Here is a 19,260-nt window from a genome sequence, read left to right as displayed (position 1 = left end):
AAATAAACGATTTTTCATTTTAATGTGACTTTAAAGTGCTATTTGGTTTTCGGATAAGGATTAAGACTTTAATTGAGATTTCGGTTTAGGCATGACAGGCAGTAAGGTTAGGAATTAAGAAAGGAATGTAGCTGGCTATCACAGTGTGTTCCCACCGTCACATTATGGCGACAAAAATCTGGTCCAAACAAAGCAAAGCACTGCATTTTAGGGTTAAAAAACACAAAAACAAAGGGTGTGTTTGTGTGTGTGCCTTTGCTGCAACATACCTAGTGCATTGGCACGGGGGCTCTCACGGAGGACACACGTCCCCAGGTAGCCCTCCAGCTGGGAGGGTTGGCGTATGCCTGCACATCCGGATGGCAGGGCACACACACACACACACACACACACACACACACACACACACACACACACACACACAGTTGTGAGGAAAGAAACACAGTGTTAAGGCTTTCTACAGTACTTCTCTCCCACTCCAACTAAGCAGAAATATGACATTTAAAACACCAGCATCTCCCATGGCTACAACTAAGCTCCATTTTTGAGGAAAATAAAACCAGATGAAAACAACTTTGTGTAAAAAAGTTTACAAAGTGCAGCAGGTCTGAAGTAAATAATGTTCTTAGCATATGTTGCCACTTTACCAGAAGAAAAAACAACATAAGATATGATCACAACGTGCGATTTGCATGGAGGCTGTGAAAACATTTTGATATAATATCTCATCTGTCATCACTGCGAGCAGTGGTGCACTGGCAGAGAAAAAAAGATTGTTCAACAGATTGTTAAAGCTAATATTTCAACATTACACCGCCTTATGAGCCTCGCAACAGAGTGGTGTTCTGCTTAATCAAAAGGCACAAAAATATATCAGAATTCTATTTGCAGCTGGGGTGCTACTAGTCTCACATAACCTCATTTCCTGGCGGGTCAAAGGGGATTTTTTTGAGATAATATAAAGCCTGCGTTGTTAGAGGGTTGATAAGAAAATCTAATTGAATTTCAGACTAGGCGGTGGCCGGTTGAAGTCATTGCATCCTTTTGTTCATGGAATAGTAATACTCGCTCACAAACAAAAAATAAAGGCCCCAATTTGACTCTTGCATTAGTGTTAGTTAAAGCAATAACGGATAAATCACAAATAACCCTCTGTTAAACTGCAAAACAGTGTGGAGCAACCTTGAATTATTAGATAACAAGATTTTTGGTTAGAGAACATATTGTAATGCCGACTGGTGTCTTCTTGAAATGTTTATACCAGCGCCCAAATTCCTGACACTTCGCCGCCGACACATTTGCATAGTAAGTGCTGTTCACAATGGAGGAAATCATACTCTGAAAGAGAGAGATTGATTGAGAGGGAGAGAGAACGAGAGAGAGACTTTAGATTCCCATTGTGGAAAAAACAGACATAATATTAAAGCTTGTGAAACATGCAGTAACACTGTAGCTTGTCAAAACAAATAAAAGATAGGGACACGGTAAAACCCAGCACTAAAAAAAGCCAACTGAAAAGTATCAAGACATGCAGAAATTTGGGACCTAGTCTTCTAAAGGTGAAACAAATTAAAACAAGCAAGATTTTGTCTGTTCTTTTTTATCAAATGCCGTTGAGTTTGTCTGAACATTTCTTTTTTGCCTTTGAGAGTGGGTAAATTATAAGGTCAACTGAGTTCTGACTCTGTTGAAATCAAGAGCAGACGGCGGGATACATATTTACCTTCAAAAGGCAGCTTATCGAATATCAGCATCTGGGGAGTTCGTGTGATGTAAACAGATAAACCTCTTTTATTTTTCAGCTCTTTATTGATACAATCTGTTGAAGACAACAACTTCAAGCGGATCGAGGGCCGCACTGAGCATGTCGTTCTCCGACGCACGTGTGCGCCCATCTCCCCCCTTCACAGTCGATTCTTTGCCCTCTCTACATTTACTTCAACCGTCCTCCTTCGCCTCAGAACAAAAAACAAAGAGGCAATATTTTTCTTTCCCTTCCAGTTTCATTAAAATGAATGTTTTAACACCTTGCCGGCCTCCGGGCGAATAGCGAGGTTGGTGCGGGAGAAATTGTTTTTGATTGTTATAAATATTCAAAAGAACCAAACCATCTGTTTTCAAATTACAGGTATGCCATCTTTATCATTTTCTATAATATATGCGCTTGGAGGATGGCGGGGGGAACCTTCTGGCAGAGCAGCATGGAGGTAGGAGCACAATGAATGGGTAGAGGATGATTCTGGTTCTCCAGCTTTTTTCCGCACGGAAAGGAAGGGGAAAAGGATGGCAGCTGTGGCGTAAGAAAAGGTCGATCTAACTCTGAACTCCCGACCTCTCTAATAAAACTCTGCGCAATTTATGCGATGAAACCGCTCCGAAGTTTGAACACGTGTCCAACCAAAACACAACACAAAACTTTAGACACAAATGCAAGCAAAGGACCAGCAGGACCAAAATGGACACACGATTTCTTTGTCAAACTGTAGCAGGCATGGGTCTGCTTGAGGTTGAACTAGTCAGCTTTAAGCCCTGTTTTGACCAGCTTCACCTGACACCTCGTCCTGCTAACAGTTACAGGATGAGCGTCTGTGGCCAAATAACACCACACAAGACTTTATAAAAGCAAGAGTTCTCAAAGACATTGTCTGCCTTGCTGCAATAGTATTAAAAACCGCAATTCAATGTTGAGGACGAGATGTGTCGCTGTTCTTTACATTTCAACAGAAGACACAAGACTCCAATAATCATCCTGGACGTGACTCTCACCATACATGCTTTTTACGAGGTTGAGTCAAATGTGGTTGCACTTTGTTATGACCATTTAGCTGCTGGGTGTGAATTTGTGCAAAACCATGCTGCGGTGCATCGTGATGAAAAACAGGAGGGTGAAGAGGTCTGCATTTGGACTTGCGTGGTATAACAAAGCAGTCTTTAATAGATCTACTGAGAAGTCTTCATACAATGAAAACCCCTGACAGAGTTCAGGTTAGGGTGAGGAAGTCAGAAATGCCCTTTTAATGGGTCATACATTTATCTATGAAAATCTTTTGGATTTATGCAATATTGGCATCAGGAAATAGCAACTGCAACCTTCTATGGTCTTAAAATTACAACTTCTGTTTATTTATTACGATAAGCATAAGCCAGAGTAAATCAGAAGGAATGGTTTTGTTCTTGATTTACTGCCTTGGAATGAAAAAAATGTGGGATGACGATTGGTAGAGCAGCAAACCACACATTCCACTTTAACCTGGTTCTGGTAGCCACGTCCCAAGCCAAAGTTCCAGCTGAAAACCATTTATTTAAAGGAAGAAGAGTTCTCCTTTAAGTCGGTGGGATAATGAACTCCTCTCCTCCAGCCTGCCATGTTTTATTTACAGAATATCTGGGCTAAGGCGGCTCCAGGCAACAAACAAGAGACCTGCAGAAGACGGTGTGCCTTTCTCTCTCCCTTCCCATCTTTCTCTCTATCTCTCTCGCTCCCTCTTTCTCCGCCATCTTTGACACAGATGTTCTAATAAACGCTCCTCATTAATCAGCCCTCTCCCTCAATACATCACTCTACCTCTCACAGGGGGCCTCGCGTGTATGTGTGAACGAAACAACACACACACACACACACACACACACACACACACACACACACACACACACACACACACACACACACACACACACACACACACCTATTCTCTCTCTTGCTCTCCCCACTGCTCTGTCACACACACATGCATATGCACTAAGTGAAATCAAGCAGATAACCAGAGCCTCTGCCGCCACTGCGGTGCCAGCAGGAGGGCTGTGCTAGGGCTTGTCAACAGGTAGCATGGCTGTGTGTGTGCGTACCAGTGTGTGTGTGTGTGTGTGTGTGTGTGTGTGTACATGAGCATGTGTGTGGACCCTTTAAGTGATAACCATCTGCAGCACAGAGAGCTTATCAGCAAGACCAGGAAGTGGCACTGGGCTACTATCGGTCCCCAACATCTACTCCACTCCCCATCATGGGAGACAGGAAGAGAGCATGTGTGTGTGTGTGTGTGTGTGTGTGTGTGTGTGTGTGTGTGTGTGTGTGTGTGTGTGTGTGTGTGTGTGTGTGTGTGTGTGTGTGTGTGTGTGTAAGAGAATAGCGGTGCAGCAGGCAGGTACTGAAGGCACCCAGCTGCCAGCGTTAGAGTGTGGTGCACACTGGCAAATGCAAACACACACAAAGTACAACCCCTGCAGACAAACACACAAGGTTCAGTTACACAAAGGCACACATGCAGATTAACACACATGCACGTACATAATTGAACACACACGCACACACACTCCAACTTTGCCTGATGTCTTGAATCAGCTGGGGAAAAAGCACATCCCATTTGCAACACTGTGCCTTGTCTCTCGCCAACATCTAACATAGCTCAATTATGGCACATATCCACCTCAACTGGGATGACCCTTCAATCTTACACACACACACACACACGTGCATATATATACACAAATACATAAACATACACTTGCAACGAGGTGGTGAAGGCCTGCAAAGATGGCATTTTGACGACTATTTGCTGCTACACGGCAGCTGGTGCATCAGGGGCCGCCCAGTGAGAGTGAGCAGGGGGTGGGCAAGAAGAGGTGGTGGCAATGGGAAAGAGTAGGGTGGGGGGTATCGTTTGTTGCCATAGTTTCTGCGAACATGGGCAAGGCGGTTGCTAAGCTTGATAGCAACCTCAGAGAAAAAATAATAAGCCTGATTGGCTGATGGAGGCAGAATCAGGAGATCAGGAGATGTTTTATTTATCTTTAAGCTCAACGCTTCACATGTGTGCAGGTCAGAATCAGTTCCTCGAGGGGAATGACCATGGACACGAGTGAAAACATTTTCTCTCTCCGAGTTTCCTCATTCCCATTTGTATCCCAAACGCACAATCAAAGCAGGACTACCCGCTACAAAAGAATCAAACTAAATGTTTGACAAGAGCCCGGACAAAAGCAGCATTTCACCAAATAACCCCCCGCCGCCCTCCCCTCCCTGCTCTACTACTCCTCCTTCCCTTCTCCCTTCAGAGCTCCGTTCAGAGGTGGGCTAATTCTCTTTCACTCACTTGCTGGGATTCTGTCATCTGTTAACCTTGCTTTTTCGGTCTGGGATTACTCAGCAGAATATCAAGCAAACGCTAATCCTAAAAAGGTGCCAATCTTCTGTTCCCTCCTGCAACGCCCCTTTCTCGTCCCACTTATTTCCCTTTTTTTCTGGTCAACTGAGAAACCTCCGAGGGTGGGCCAAAGGCTCCCTGGCTTTTCACCTTCTCATCAGACTACATGGTGACATCACTGGTCTCAAGGCAGGGAGGCCATGTATCGAGGCAATGCTGGGACATCCCTTAATCCTGACAAGCAGTCCACTAAACCAGCTGGCTCTAGGAGGAACAAACCACCTCTCTATGAGTGTAGCAGGCCACATGAAACCCCACAGAGGAACAGATGTCAAACACCATCATGGCAGCCATGTTAGAACAAGGCAGATACATGGAGATTATCAGGGTATGGAGTCACTACATAGCAAAGGTGCCAGTTTCTCTTTAAATTACATCACAAACTGGATTAGTATTTTGAAGTTTGCTGCCTTAAAAACAGACATGGCAATAAAATAACTAAATAAAATAATGCCCAGGCAAATTCTAATTAATATTAAAAAAAAAGTTTTAAAAACCAAGGCTTGGATTTGGCTCGAAAGCAATAAATACATATGATTTATATTTAATATCTGTACTCTACAGTAAGTACTGAGTGAGTATTTACCAGCAGGGACAATGAGAACACAAGAGAAGGGTGGAACCACAGCACACTAAAAAGGAAGAAAAAATTACGTGTTAAGTGTTTGCAGTGACTGAAGCTACCAACAATCTACAATGGCTGGCAATATTGAAATATAAGACCATTTAATGCCATTAAGATGTGAATTTAGGACCAAATTGGCTGTTAAAATACACAAAAGCAAGAAAAGAAAAGAGATTTTGTTAAAGATATTTCCAGGACCTTCTTTCGTCCTCGCTGGAAAGCTAAAACAATCTTCAGTTTAATTTGAGACTAGTGCGTATTTGGAAATAGCAAATGTGTGTCTGAGGAAGAGTGTGTGTGCCTGTGTGTTAGATCCTCAGAGCTAGCGTGTGCTCTCTTCTGAGCCGTCTTCACATATGGACCGTAAACAGGGTGATTACCAGACCGGGCTGGGCTCCGCCTGAACGCCACCCAGGGACTCTTTACATCATCACCGCACTGCTCATGCCCGGCTAAACACACAAACACACACACACACACACACACTGACAGCAGCCGCTCACAGACACACATGCAGCGCAAATGAGGGTCTCCAGGTGAACATACGGTGGCCTGGGAGGAGAGCTGGCTTCACACTGAAGGCACCTACGCACACGCTTGGATCTAAATACACACACGCATGCAAAACACAAGTAACGCGTTCACATACGCATCCCGTACGCTGCTATACATTTCACAAACATACTCGAGCGAATACACACAGAAGCACACATAGCTCCTTGCACTGTGACACACACTCTCAGACACACACACATTATTGGCCCTTGTGAGAGAGATATACTGCCGTTTCATTCCATTCACTCCAGAGCTGCCTCCATGATATACTGACTACACTGCCTGTTAATACAATATCTGCGCTAGTGCTTTCTATCCAACCTCCCAGCCGGGGGAAAAAAAAAAAACACAGAATAAAACACCTGACATGTGAACGTACATACATACAGTATATCCCCGCCGGACGCTATGAAATGCTGAGAATTAGCTAAATGAGAAAAAGAACAAAAACAATCCAGATCGTTCTGGGTGTGGGCCAATGTTTATCTAACAATAACCATACGTTCAACAACACCTCTGCTTTTTTGGCTGCCGCTGCATAAAAGTCTGTATGTGTGCGTGTGTGTGCGTGTGTGTGTGTGCGTGTATGTGTCGGGGGCGGTAAAAGAAACAAAAAAAATCATGCGGCAAACAAATGACAATAGCCATTGATTTGGATTTTCTATGCCGATTCTCTTTCCCACTTGATCAAACTCAGGGCATTTGATAAGTAAAGGATAAAAGACAGTGGTGATGGAGATAGGGGTGTTTGTTTTGTCGTTCAGTATGGTAGAATGGGGGGTTGGGGTTGGGCGTTAATCTTTTTTTAATTTAAATTTTTTTTTTTTTAAAAAGCAGACTGGGCTTCAGCACCTGTGATAAGGGACATTCTTTAGCCAGAGAGCTCTGATTCATGTCTTTGAGTAACTCCTTGAGGGCGTTTCTTACTGTAGAGTGGCTCCATTGCTCGGGCGGAAGGTCCTCCAGCTTAGGACAACTGTGGAGAAAGAGAGAGAGACAGAGAGAGAGAGAGGAGAAATAGGGGGGTGTGGGGTGGAGGGGGTCAGGGAAGGTAAAATGGGGAGAGGAAAGAGGGAGAAAGGGGAGGAAGGGGTAGAAAGGGGTGTGGAGTGAGGGGGGGGGGGGGGAGGGAGAGAGGGGGGTGAGGAGAGAGCATGAGAAACAATTCAGATGGAGAAGAGACAAGGATAGAAAGGAAAGCCAGCAGCCCTGATGGTATCTTAAATGGAATGATAAAATACACAAGCCACAGATTCAGCAATACAATATCAAAATGATTTAATCAATGTTGGGGTTGGACATTCCCCTGATATATGGAGCCAATGGGTAATAAAACCAATCTTTAAATTTGGAAATTAATTTGACCCAAACAACTATTGAGGCATGCGTGTGAGAAGCAACTTAGAGTGCAACACTTCCTCGTCCAACCTTATTGGATTTAAAAAAAAAAAGCCTTTTCTGGCATAACAGCCTGAGCCTACCATTGGCTGGAAATGGAAATCAAATTACATAATTAAACAATGTTTAAGAACATGAAGTGCAGATTGTTTTTCATTATCGATCAATTGTTTAGTCCTTGTCAGGAAACTGAAAAAAAAAAAAAAAAGATACAAAAAAAGTAACCAAAGCCCACACTTAAAACCCCAAAGATATTCAATGTATAATGATACAAATCAGAGAAAAGCAGCAAAATCCCGACTTCAATTATAAATATTAATAAAATTGTCGATACATTTTAGACTAATTGCTAAGTGTTCTGTTAAAAAGTGGCAATTTGGCAACAAATTACTTCGCGCAAAACAAAGGGTTCGAACAGTCCAAGCCTGTTTAAAACAAATATTGATGAAATGGGCAAATCACGGGAACAATCAGATAGACAGAGCAGTAGAGACAGAGGGAGGAAACCAGAGAGAAAGAGAGCTGAACACATGGGCTCCCGCTCCTTTTTTTTCCTGCTGCAAGCGCCCCTCCAAGACAGACAGATTTCATTTGGCGCATCAAGCAGATGCATCTGGAGATTGCTCTGTCTCTCTCTCTCTCTTTCTCCCTCTCTCTGACTGCCTCACTCTCACCCCCTCTTTCATATTCTCCCTCTCTCTCTCTCTCTCTCTCTCTCTCTCTCTCTCTCTCTCTCTCTCTCTCTCTCTCTGTCTCTCTCTCCTGATTGTTCTGATTAGTTAATTACTTTATACAACACATCTGCTGGATTGATGCATGAATTATACATCAGCTGCATGTGGCGACTATTATTTCGTGTTACTTCTACCTTCCTGGCTCGTTGTGCTCGGTGAAACAATTTAAGGTGTTACTGGCTAGATTTCTGCAGCAGGCAGGGGTGGTGGTGGTGGTGGGGGTTTGGGTGGTAGGGGGGTGGATTGAAGGGATGGTGGGGCGGGGAGTGAAAAGGGGAAAAACAAATACAAAACAATAACAATCCTGACAACAATATGCAGCAAAATCAAAATAGATTTATATATCACGTAGAGATTGGCTCTGACATTAGCTGGTGCTGGAGTCGTGTGCTGCAGGGATTCAGCTCTACCTGAGAAACACTCGGATTTCTGGGTTTTGAAAATGACAAATATATTTCCATTGTGGGTGGGAGTGGGGAGAAACTGTACTGAGCAACAGTGAGCGTGGCCAGTTTGCTCGGGAGAAACATTTACTACGTGTGCGAGACATGTGTTCGATGTGTTGCGCATTGCACGTGTCGCTGAATTACTTTTCATTAAACCTGCCCTGACACTTGGCAAGTGAGAGCAATGAGACATTGAGCGAGGGGTGATAAGTGTACAAGTGCATGTGACAATATGTGTCTGTGTGTGTGTGTGTGTGTGTGTGTGTGTGTGTGTGTGTGTGTGTGTGTGTCCATAAATCTGTCAGTTGGTGTGGTGGACACGTTACGAGCAAGGAGATAACAGGTTGAGTGGAATAGAAAAAGGATCAAGGCTAACATCTGCTTGTAAGAAAACACACAGCCACACACACTCGCTAGCACACAAACAATGGATTTTCCAGAACACCCTTAAACTGCTCCAGCAGCTAGAAGGCCTCTGGGGAGAAGGAAGTGAACAAGAGGAGGGAAGGAGGGAGAGACAGAAAGGTGTAGTGGAGAAAGACAGCTATCCATGCATTCAAGGCTAGCATGCCGGAAATACACACAACCTTCTGTATTCTGGCTGGTGGACGTGTTGACATCAGTCAGTGAGTGTGAGTGAGTGCTTCGTTGGTGAAGGTGGGGGGTGTCGATGGGGGGACGACGACACAGAAGGAGAGGGGAGAGAAAAGGAAGAGAGGCAGAGCGAGGTAGAAAGAGTCGGAACAGCAGCTGGCACAAGCCTCCACACCAGTGCCACTCGGCTGCTTGTGTGTGTGTGTGTGTGTGTGTGTGTGTGTGTGTGTGTGTGTGTGTGTGTGTGCGTGTGTGTTTTGTGCATCCAAGCACTGTAGCACATGTGAGCCTGTTTGCATCCATGTCTATAAATGCTCGTATGCTCTCGCTGTGCATATAAATACAGCGAATCTCACTCCTACAGAGTAGCATTTAGCATACAATATGGTGAGTGACGGCACAAGACAGCTAGCAGTGTTAGAAGCTTGTTAGTCGATTATTATATGCAATGTACTGGAGATTCAGAAGAAACATATTTCACTTAAAGGGATATTTCACCGATTAGCATTAAGCTTTGTATCAGTAGAAACCCGGTAGTATTTTCGAATGGCCATGCTTCCCTCCCTCATGTCCCCGAGACTGGCTTTCTCTGTATTGTGGGTCTGGAAAAAAGCCTCCGATGACGCAAAAAATCGTCATTTAGCATCATCAGAGGCATTTTTGCCCAGAGTCTGTGGACTACAGCCAGCTGGTACCGCATGTTTTCAACCTGCCCATAGGGGGTGGGAGTGTGAAGCTTCGCTAAAGGCTCTCTCTTTTCAGCAGCAAACTTTTACAACAATTATGTGCATTCAAACTACCGCACATGTGTACCACCGGGATACATTGGTACAGATCGTGGAATATGCAGGAAACTTTATTACAGACGGAATACTCGACCCAGTACGCGGGTTTCGCCTGATACGGAGACCAGCACCTCAGCCTGCGGTGTCGCTCGATGCCGCTAGCCGGGTAAGGGGTAATGCTACCAATGTGTTAGCTGAACTTTACGGAGCCCATAATGTGTGTGCACTAAATGTAGCCTGCTTCGTATGTTGTTTTTATACAATGTCGTTTTAATACATTTTAAATGTGTAACCACTTCGTGTATATGGTTGAAATGACACTAAAACACATTTGAGTTGACTTGACTGCCTCACTGTCTATTATGTCTGTAACCGGTAGGCATGGCTCGGGAGTGGACTCGTAGGGAAGCAAAGCAAGTGCATTCTGGGAGTTGTTGTCTTTCATTCACATGAGCCAAAAATACATTTTCTAGCTTTTCTCGGTCTAGAGGCCACCAAAAATTTCACATTTCTACTAAATAAATGACCCAATTTAATACATATTCATCTTTCCAGCGGTGAAATATCCCTTTAAAATAGCCGGTGCAGCCCAGTTTATTTATGGAACTATTTCAGGTGAACAACGGTGTATTCATCTGCTGCAGAGTCATTTTTAGCCGTGCGCAGTCTCCAGTTGCCCACTACATTCATTTGAAAAAAATATATGAAAAGAGCTACTATCACGAGTATCAGTAAGTATTGCTTGGTTCAAAAATGCTAAAAAAGGCCTGTGTTATCTGCACATTAGTTAACATACCTTAACAGTTAAATGTCGAGCAGCTACAAGAGATAAATCCACCTGATCAATCATCAAAGCATAAGCTGAATTGTTAGCACGGTATCTGTGTTCCCTTCACTTAACGTTTAAATTGACAAATAAACCAATCTCTGTTTTTCTTTAGCACCATTACGCCAGGAAGTTTTCAGTATTCTAATGTTTTTTTTTTCGCATTTGCTGGGAAAGGTCAGCTTGTGTGTGTGTGTGTGTGTGTGTGTGTGTGTGTGTGTGTGTGTGTGTGTGTGTGTGTGTGTGTGTGTGTGAGTAATAGAGCTATTCTCAGTATCAAACATGCAGAGGGCATCAGCAGATTGGCACCTGCCTCTGGGCATACAAGACATGCTATGTGTGAGAGTGTTGGAAGCAGAGACTAATAGGTACAAGCGTGCCTCTGTGAGTATAAAATCAATCCAATACTAGTGTGTGTGTATGTGTGTTTTACTGTTGGTTATGACACTACACTTTTGTGGGTGGTAGGTAGGTAAAAAGAAAAGTTGTATGAACACCTACAAACATTTTGGTACACATGTATGCGCTCAAGTGTGTTTGTTTCTGTTATATACTGTAAAGGGAAATGACTGTGTGTGTGTGTGTGTGTGTGTGTGTGTGTGTGTGTGTGTGTGTTTCTTACCTGTGCAGCTGGATCTTAAGCGTGACCACGTGGTAGACGTCCTGCAGCATGTCAGCCACTGTAGCGTCCGGTGCGTCCGTCACGTATGACAGAGGGACAGGGTTCCACTTCCCCACCTGAATCATACCTGGATGATGCAACATGGCACATATGCGCACACGGACGAACATGGGTAAACGTGGACACAGAAATGGACACACAAAAGCACAACAATGGGCACAAGAGCAAAGATAAAAAAAGAAGAAGAAGAGAGTACATCAGCACTAAGCTCATTTTAGCATCTTAGCTCGCTGTTACTGAGCTACAAAGAATAACTTTAAAAACAGTAATAGATGCACAGTATGAATAAAGCCACGTGCTGCCACTCCAGAGGCATTTTGGTGCCATAAACACTCTTCATGTACTTTATCTGTAGCTGAAATCAACAACCATAGAATTTCTCCTGAGACTGGGTTAAAAGAAAGTGGCAGCCCACACAGCAGGAAGAAAGCTTATGGGAGAGAGGTGGACTAGGATGTGTGTGTGTCTGTGTGTGTGTTTGTGTCTCTCTGTTAATGTGTGCACGTAAGTGTGATGGACAGGCTATAATAAAAGAGCATGCTAAGAGGCACCTTGAAACAGCCACCCTCGGCCTGCGTGTGCTCAAGTGCAATTAGCAGACCCTTTCCTTCACCTGCCCCTCCCACCCACTGAGTCATGTCTACAGTATATAAATATATACAGTACGAGTGTGTATCTTTGTGTGTTACTTTCTTATATGCACAATATGTGAATGTGAATACAAGCATCATTTTAGTGTGTAAGCCTGTGTATTTAGACTTGTGTGAACAAGCATACATCAGTGTGGGAATATGTGTGTGTGTGTGTGTATGTATGTGTGTGTGTGTGTGTGTGTGTGTGTGTGTGTGTGTGTGTGTGTGTGTGTGTGTGTGTGTGTGTGTGTGTGTGTGTGTGTGAGACCCCTGCAAGACTTGAGCATCTCCTGCCTGGGATCAGTGTCAGGATGTGTTAGTGTGGCTTCAGATCTGCTGGCGGTAGGCTATTATGGCCACACAGTGTGTGTGCAGCATGTGTGTGTGCGTGAGTGTAAGTGAGGCATAAAGAGTGTGTGTTTGAGTGTGCGCATTAGTAACAGAACATGTCAGAAAACGCTACAGAGGAGACGCTAATGAGCATTAGAGAGATAAAGCGGGTCGGGGGAGAGAGAGAAAAGTGGCAGATCAGAGAAGAAAATGAAGAGATGATGATGAGAGTCAATGGGTGACAATCGGTGGTTACCTTTGGCCTGGGCCGCTGAGCTGTGGGAGTAGCCCAGCGACAGCAGGGCCATCTCGATGAGCTGGTTGAAGAGCATGTCCTTACGCACCAGGACAAACTCGGCGTGCTCCTCCTTGCTGTCGAAATCCATGGGATTCTCGTAGTGCTCGACCACACAGAACACAGGCAGCATGTTGCCTGGGGACACAGAGACACAAGTGAGAACCGAAAGGGTTCACATTTCTTCACGTGCAAACTCTGACCTTCAGTAGAACGTGCGTTAGCCGAGGGACGAGATTAATATTTAGCGCTCACGATTAAGTTACACCGAGGTTGGGTGTCAAGGGGTTATGAGTGAGTGATTAGATTGCTGCTGAGTGGAAGTTCTGTACAGAAATGAACCAAAGGATGAGTTTGGACCACAAGGGCGTTTTCCATTTTTAATAGGACAATTTCTATCTTAACCCTCAACTCTTTGTCTCCAATGCCAAACTCTCACATCAACAATGGGAATCAAACACGCCTTTAGGTGCACAAGAAGCTGCACAATTTGAATGACTTTGTTTTACCGATCTTTTTCATTTAGAAATGCTCTCGTTTGTCATGTAATTTCCACGATCTTCTTCCGGAGTTTTTCAAAGATGGTTTTTCCATCTGTAATCCCATTTTAAGAAGCTTTTTCTTTCCTTTTTTTGATTTTTATCAACTGCGGGAGCATTCCTTGCTGAAGTCGTATGTTTACCTTTCAGGTTTTAAGCTGACGACATACTGTTACAGAGTCGTTTCACAATGGGTTGTGCGTCAAAATGAACGCTACAATAACGAGTAAAGGCAAATTCCTTTTAACGTCACTCATTTTTTTGATGCGCGATTAACAAGTGCGCGTTGTGTGATTTGGGCCTCGGGCAGCTCCGTAGTTTGGGAAATCAAGAAGCGGTGCAGCATAGTAACGTGGTGGATGGCTAGCACAAACCATAAAGTGCTCCGTGTTAACATCCAGGGGATCACCAAACCCGCCATCCGGCGTCTGGCTCGCTGCGGCGGAGCAAAGCGGATCTCCGGTCTGATCAACGAGGAGACCCGCGGTGTGCTGACAATGGACAATCATGCGATCAATCGCAATTAAATATTTTAATCGATTGACAGCCCTAATACATATATATATACACACACACACACACACACACACATATATATATATATATATATATATACACACACACACACACACACACATATATATATATATATATATATATATATATATATATATATATATAAAATAGAAAGAATTGTCACCTTTAGCTCTGTGTGAGCGAACATAGAGCAGCCACAAAAAATCCTACAACTTGTACGTCTCCTTTTGGCACAATTAACTGTTTATTCACTATCAAGGTTCTGGCATCACATTAGCTTTTTGTTCTCCCTGCCAACCCAAAATCCTCTTCTTCCCATGATGCAGTGCTTGGAATCCCGTACCACCACTGCGCCCTGAGGTTTACTAGTCTGTGTCAACAGTGGCTCTGCTGTTAGGTGCAATGAGCAATCCTTGTCCAAAGACTGCTGAATGTTCAAGGGACCCACTATGCAAATATCACCCAATATTCCATTTTTTTTCTAAAATATTTAAGAAATTTAAGAAAGTTTAAGGGCATGGGGACAACTTGCCCTTCTGAAGTCAAAGTTTGATGAAAACAACAGCAGACAACCGATATTCTGTGTTGATGAAGAGCATCTATAGCTTACTGTTTTTAGTAAATCCTTCATGGTTTACGAGGTGCCCTGATGTGCCCTACTTTCTCAGTATGTCTCAACTCTACTAACACCTGAACACATTTCTGTAGAGGTATTGTCCTTGCCGATTAAAATGATTCACATTCTAATATTTTCCAATCCCAGGCCTTCCAGAAGATGCACACAGTTCTGGCAAAACAATCAATAAGCCGACAGATGCCAGGGAATGTGCTGAAAGAGCTGCTTTTCTCCTCCCCTGATTTTAATAGATAAAGATCTAACAATAAAGACTGCTGTGTAGGTTCATTTGGGGGATCAATACTGGCTTTGTTTCCAGGGAGCCCAAAGAGGGCTGCGGTAAATAATGTTTCAGGCTCGGACACAATGCCCACTGTGGGACCTCTGCGAAGCCTCCGCGGCGGACTGCCCGCCTCCCCTCAGCTGCTTCACCCTTTTACCCGGGAAGAAAAACGACGAGCGGGAATGGGGAGAGGAGAGCAATGAGGAGGCTTGGAGGAACAAACGTCGTAGGAGGCCAAAACAAGCAGACAAGATGATGAAGGTGAAAAATTACACTATCTCTCAGTTGGAATGCGACGCGTAGATTAAAGGACCAAAGAAGAGAAACGGCCCAGCCGAGGACACTCACACAGCCACAAACAAGAACCTTAGCTGCCAAGTGCTATAAGAACTCCAAACCTGCAGGTTTTAAACTCATTTCTAACCCACAAAAACACACACACACACACACAAAAAAAACATAATCATAAAAAGGTTCATATTTTGGATGGCTTTGCCCGCCGTGTTTTTCACGAAACGACACCAGTTATATTAAAAAGCTATATCATAATCTCAAAGTAAAGGCTCCCTTTAACAAGAATGGCTCTTAAAGGACTGAAACTTTCCCTTAATAAACAAATGTCAGAGCAGGAGGGCTGCGGTTGGAGAGCAGTGACACAGCGCTATGCAGCACAACACAAGAATAATTCTCACAGTGCTCTTCTATTAGCTATTGTCTGGGCAAATAAGTGGGAGTATGTGCAGTGTGTGTGTGTGTGTGTGTGTGTGTGTGTGTGTGTGTGTGTGTGTGCGCTGAGATGACTAAAGACGCATTGTAAAAAGGTTTTAAGAGTTTTGGAGAGCATGCAGGGGGTGGCGGTGGGTGGAAGGTGGTGTGTGTGGGAGGGGGCAATTTAAACTGCATTCAAATAGCTTGGCTCTATTTACATGGTTGATTCTTTTCTTACTCACGCACAAAAGCACACACAAAGTTAGTTCAACTATATTTGTTTCATAATTAGTTTGTACAGACTAACGGACAATACCTTCATTGATTATTTTCTCAATTATTTGATTAAATAAATAATTGTTTAGTCTAGAAAATAGCAGATTGTAGGACTGAAACTAATGCTTGTTTTCATTAGCAATTCATCTGACTTTAATAGTTTAATAGTGTAAAAGAAAAACAGTGAAAAATGACCGTTTCCCAGAGCCGATATCAAGACATTCAAATTGCTTGCTTTGTCCCACTAACAGTTCAAACCCCCCAAAATATTCTGTTCTCCGTCACATAAGACACTGAAAAGCAGCAAATCTTCGCATTTGAGAGGAAAATATTTGGTATTTTTGCTTCCAAAAAAGAGTTGAGCTACTAATTAATTAATCATTTCAGCTCATGTTTCCCAGAATCCAAGATAAAGTCTTCAAAATGAGTTTTTTGTCCAATTAACAGTCTCAAACCCAAAAATGCACAATCATAATAAATAGAGATAGTCAGTAAATCTTCACATTTGAGATGGTGAAAGCAGCAAATGTACTTAACAACAGATATTTAAATCTAACAAAATTCCTAAGGATTAATTTTCTTTTGATTGACTAAACCATTAATAAACTAATAGTTTATTAATGGTTTAGTCAACACACACACACACACACACACACACACACACACACACACACACACACACACACACACACACATATACTGTCCCTCTTACCTCTCTTGTGACAGGTCTTCAGCAGGTGGCCGGTGGGTTTGTACGGGACCCCGGCTAGTTTGGCCCCGGTGCTGCCCAGCCTGGCCCGGCCCAGGGGGCTGCCGTTCTGCTCCAGCCGGGGCAGCTTGGCCGGCGGGGCCTTGGCCTCTGCCATGCTGTTGACCAGGTCAGAGTTCTCCTTGCCCATACACGCCTCGCTGAGATGGTCCATCATTCTCAGCACCTCTGCTCAATATCACCTGGGGAGAGTCGCGCAGTATGATTCAGCTGTCAGCGGCCATACGTGTGTGGCATAAAAGAAGCACTGAAATGTGATACGAGGGGAGCAAGGAACACAAACTCTTTTGCGTTGATGTCACTGACATGCGAAGACGGGATTGGGAACTTTTTCATACAGCGAAAAAAGTGCTTCAAGTAACTGAAACCTCTGAGAACACACCCATTACGGCAATAACTGTCAATTCGCTTCAGTTATGACGACTCGGGCCACGGTGACGTTTTCGTGCTGCTGTAATGTTCCCATTTTTCAACCCATGTATTATGTATGGGTGTCCCACTGGAGATTCCCATGCGAGAGGGGGCAAACAAGCCCCAGTTTTAGTGCAAACACATTAATTTGCTGGGAGATTCCACTTGAATGAATACAGTGCAGTTCAAGGAACAAGGTTCTGCTGCGGCGCACGCAGAGAGGGGAAACTAACGTAATTCCGTTTCTGAGTCACTTTGTGTGGCTTCACATTCATGACGCAGCTCGGGTGGGAAGGGTGGCGAAAGGCCGCAACGTCATTTTGCTGTGGCACACACACACACACACACATTCACACACATACACACACACACACACACACACACAAACAATCAGTTACATGACTTTACAGGTGTGAACTTTATTTTTGGATTTTGCAAGCGCAAAGCAGTATTCGTGGAAAGCAATACGTTTACAACTTTGGGATGCGGGGGGAAAAAGGCAGCTTTTGGAAACTTCAAAACAGTTAGCTGTTGACTCGAGAGCACAATCATTACATGTTAAAGAAAAGATAAGGAAGATATAGAGAGGAAGGAAAGATGGAGCCTCTATGGCACCTTTAACCACATAGGTGCTGTAGTACACAGACACAAAGCTATTGATTAAGGCTGAAGCTGATAATTCACACATTGTTTGAACTCCCTGGAGAAGATCTGATCACTCCATATAAGATGTGTTCATGTTTAAAACTGCAACGGAGAAGTCACTGAGGGGGATTCTGCATGCAGGTTATGAGCACTGTGCTGATGGAACACAAACTGGAATGCTGTTGTCAAAGAGTGAAAAGGGCAAAATCATCCACCCCCACGCAAAAGATCATGAACTCCCTCATTCATAACATGCAATGAGGCAACTAATTCCCCACAAATAAGGGGCCAAAGGAATCCAGACCCGGATACAGTCCGGATCCAGGTCAGGATTTTTAAATGACCTTAAAACACACAAAAAAAACAGGAGCAATATAGTTTAAATGGACACATTACCCCCCCCCCTAAAAGGGGGAGTTAAGGGAGGAGGACAAGTTGAGTGAGAAATCTTCCAAACCAACCTGAAACGCAGCACTTCAGCACTGATGAGCATATAACACCGCCTGGAAAACACGTCTTCTTCAAGTTTGGCCAGGGTAGAAAAAAAAAAAAAAGACACCCAAAACAACTCCTGCTTCCCGGTCTTGTTACCCCTCTCTCTCTCTCTCTCTCTCTCTCTCTCTCTCTCTCTCTCTCTCTCTCTCTCTCTCTACGTGTGCATGACAGCAAACGCTTATTTAAAAAAAAAATCAGTGTTTAAAAAGACGCTTTCTCCTGCTCTTCTTTGCGGATGATTGACAGGCGGTAGGAAAAAACAACAACCCGGGTCTGTGCGAGAGACGACGAGGTCGAGATGGACTGTGATAGGCGAACATTGGTAAGCGGTTATGTGTGTGTAATGCGTGTGTGGTGTGTGGTGTCCGTTAGCTTATTCCGTCCAACTGGAAGAAAAAAAACGGAAACCAAAACCGTTAGAACCGGCGACATTTAGCACAAAGTGTGCGGTTAGCCGCGTCCATCGCTTACAAGTGAAGGCGACTTCTGCTTTTAGTTCGCACCACAACATCCGAACCGCTCCATCGGCAGGCAGGCAGCCAGGCAGCCGTACAGTACAGTTAGCAGCCCGCCAGTAGAAACCAAAGCACCTCGGACACAGTTGTAATGATGATAACCGCCGCCGAGACCCAATAAACCCTTGTTGTGTATGTTGACGAAGAGAGGGACTAACGTACACAAAAAAATAGCTCAACGTCGGTTTAGCTAGATTTGACTACCGGGCTGACTGAGAGAGAGAGAAAAATAATAACCGACAGTGTGGTCTTGCTATCGCGTTGGAGGCGATGTGGAGAGACGATATGCGGACAGTCGAAACAGGTTCGCAAAATAAAACAAGGAGAGGGGGGTCAAAAAGTGCGGATTACTTTCCGATGCCG

At 44.0% G+C, this 19,260-nt stretch overlaps 1 protein-coding gene across 1 annotated transcript in view; it reads right to left on the bottom strand.

Moving 5' to 3' along the window:
- satb1b (SATB homeobox 1b) overlaps positions 1-18,522 on the bottom strand; it is a 48,140-nt gene extending 29,618 nt beyond the window's left edge. Inside the window, exons 1-7 of the mRNA XM_028579878.1 lie at positions 18,349-18,522; positions 16,775-17,013; positions 13,065-13,241; positions 11,787-11,913; positions 7,234-7,357; positions 1,233-1,338; positions 270-347 (exon numbers count right to left, since the gene is read on the bottom strand). Coding sequence (XP_028435679.1) covers positions 270-347; positions 1,233-1,338; positions 7,234-7,357; positions 11,787-11,913; positions 13,065-13,241; positions 16,775-16,988 — 826 coding nt within the window. The 5' untranslated portion in view covers positions 16,989-17,013; positions 18,349-18,522. The remainder of the gene's footprint in view (positions 1-269; positions 348-1,232; positions 1,339-7,233; positions 7,358-11,786; positions 11,914-13,064; positions 13,242-16,774; positions 17,014-18,348) is intronic.
- Between the last annotated feature and the right edge of the window lie 738 nt (positions 18,523-19,260).

The sequence above is a fragment of the Perca flavescens genome, chromosome 6 (genome assembly GCF_004354835.1).
Source record: "Perca flavescens isolate YP-PL-M2 chromosome 6, PFLA_1.0, whole genome shotgun sequence".
NCBI classification, from domain to species: Eukaryota; Metazoa; Chordata; class Actinopteri; order Perciformes; family Percidae; genus Perca; species Perca flavescens.
The sequence above is the reverse complement of the archived record's forward strand: the minus strand, read 5'-3'. Positions and strand labels throughout refer to the sequence as shown.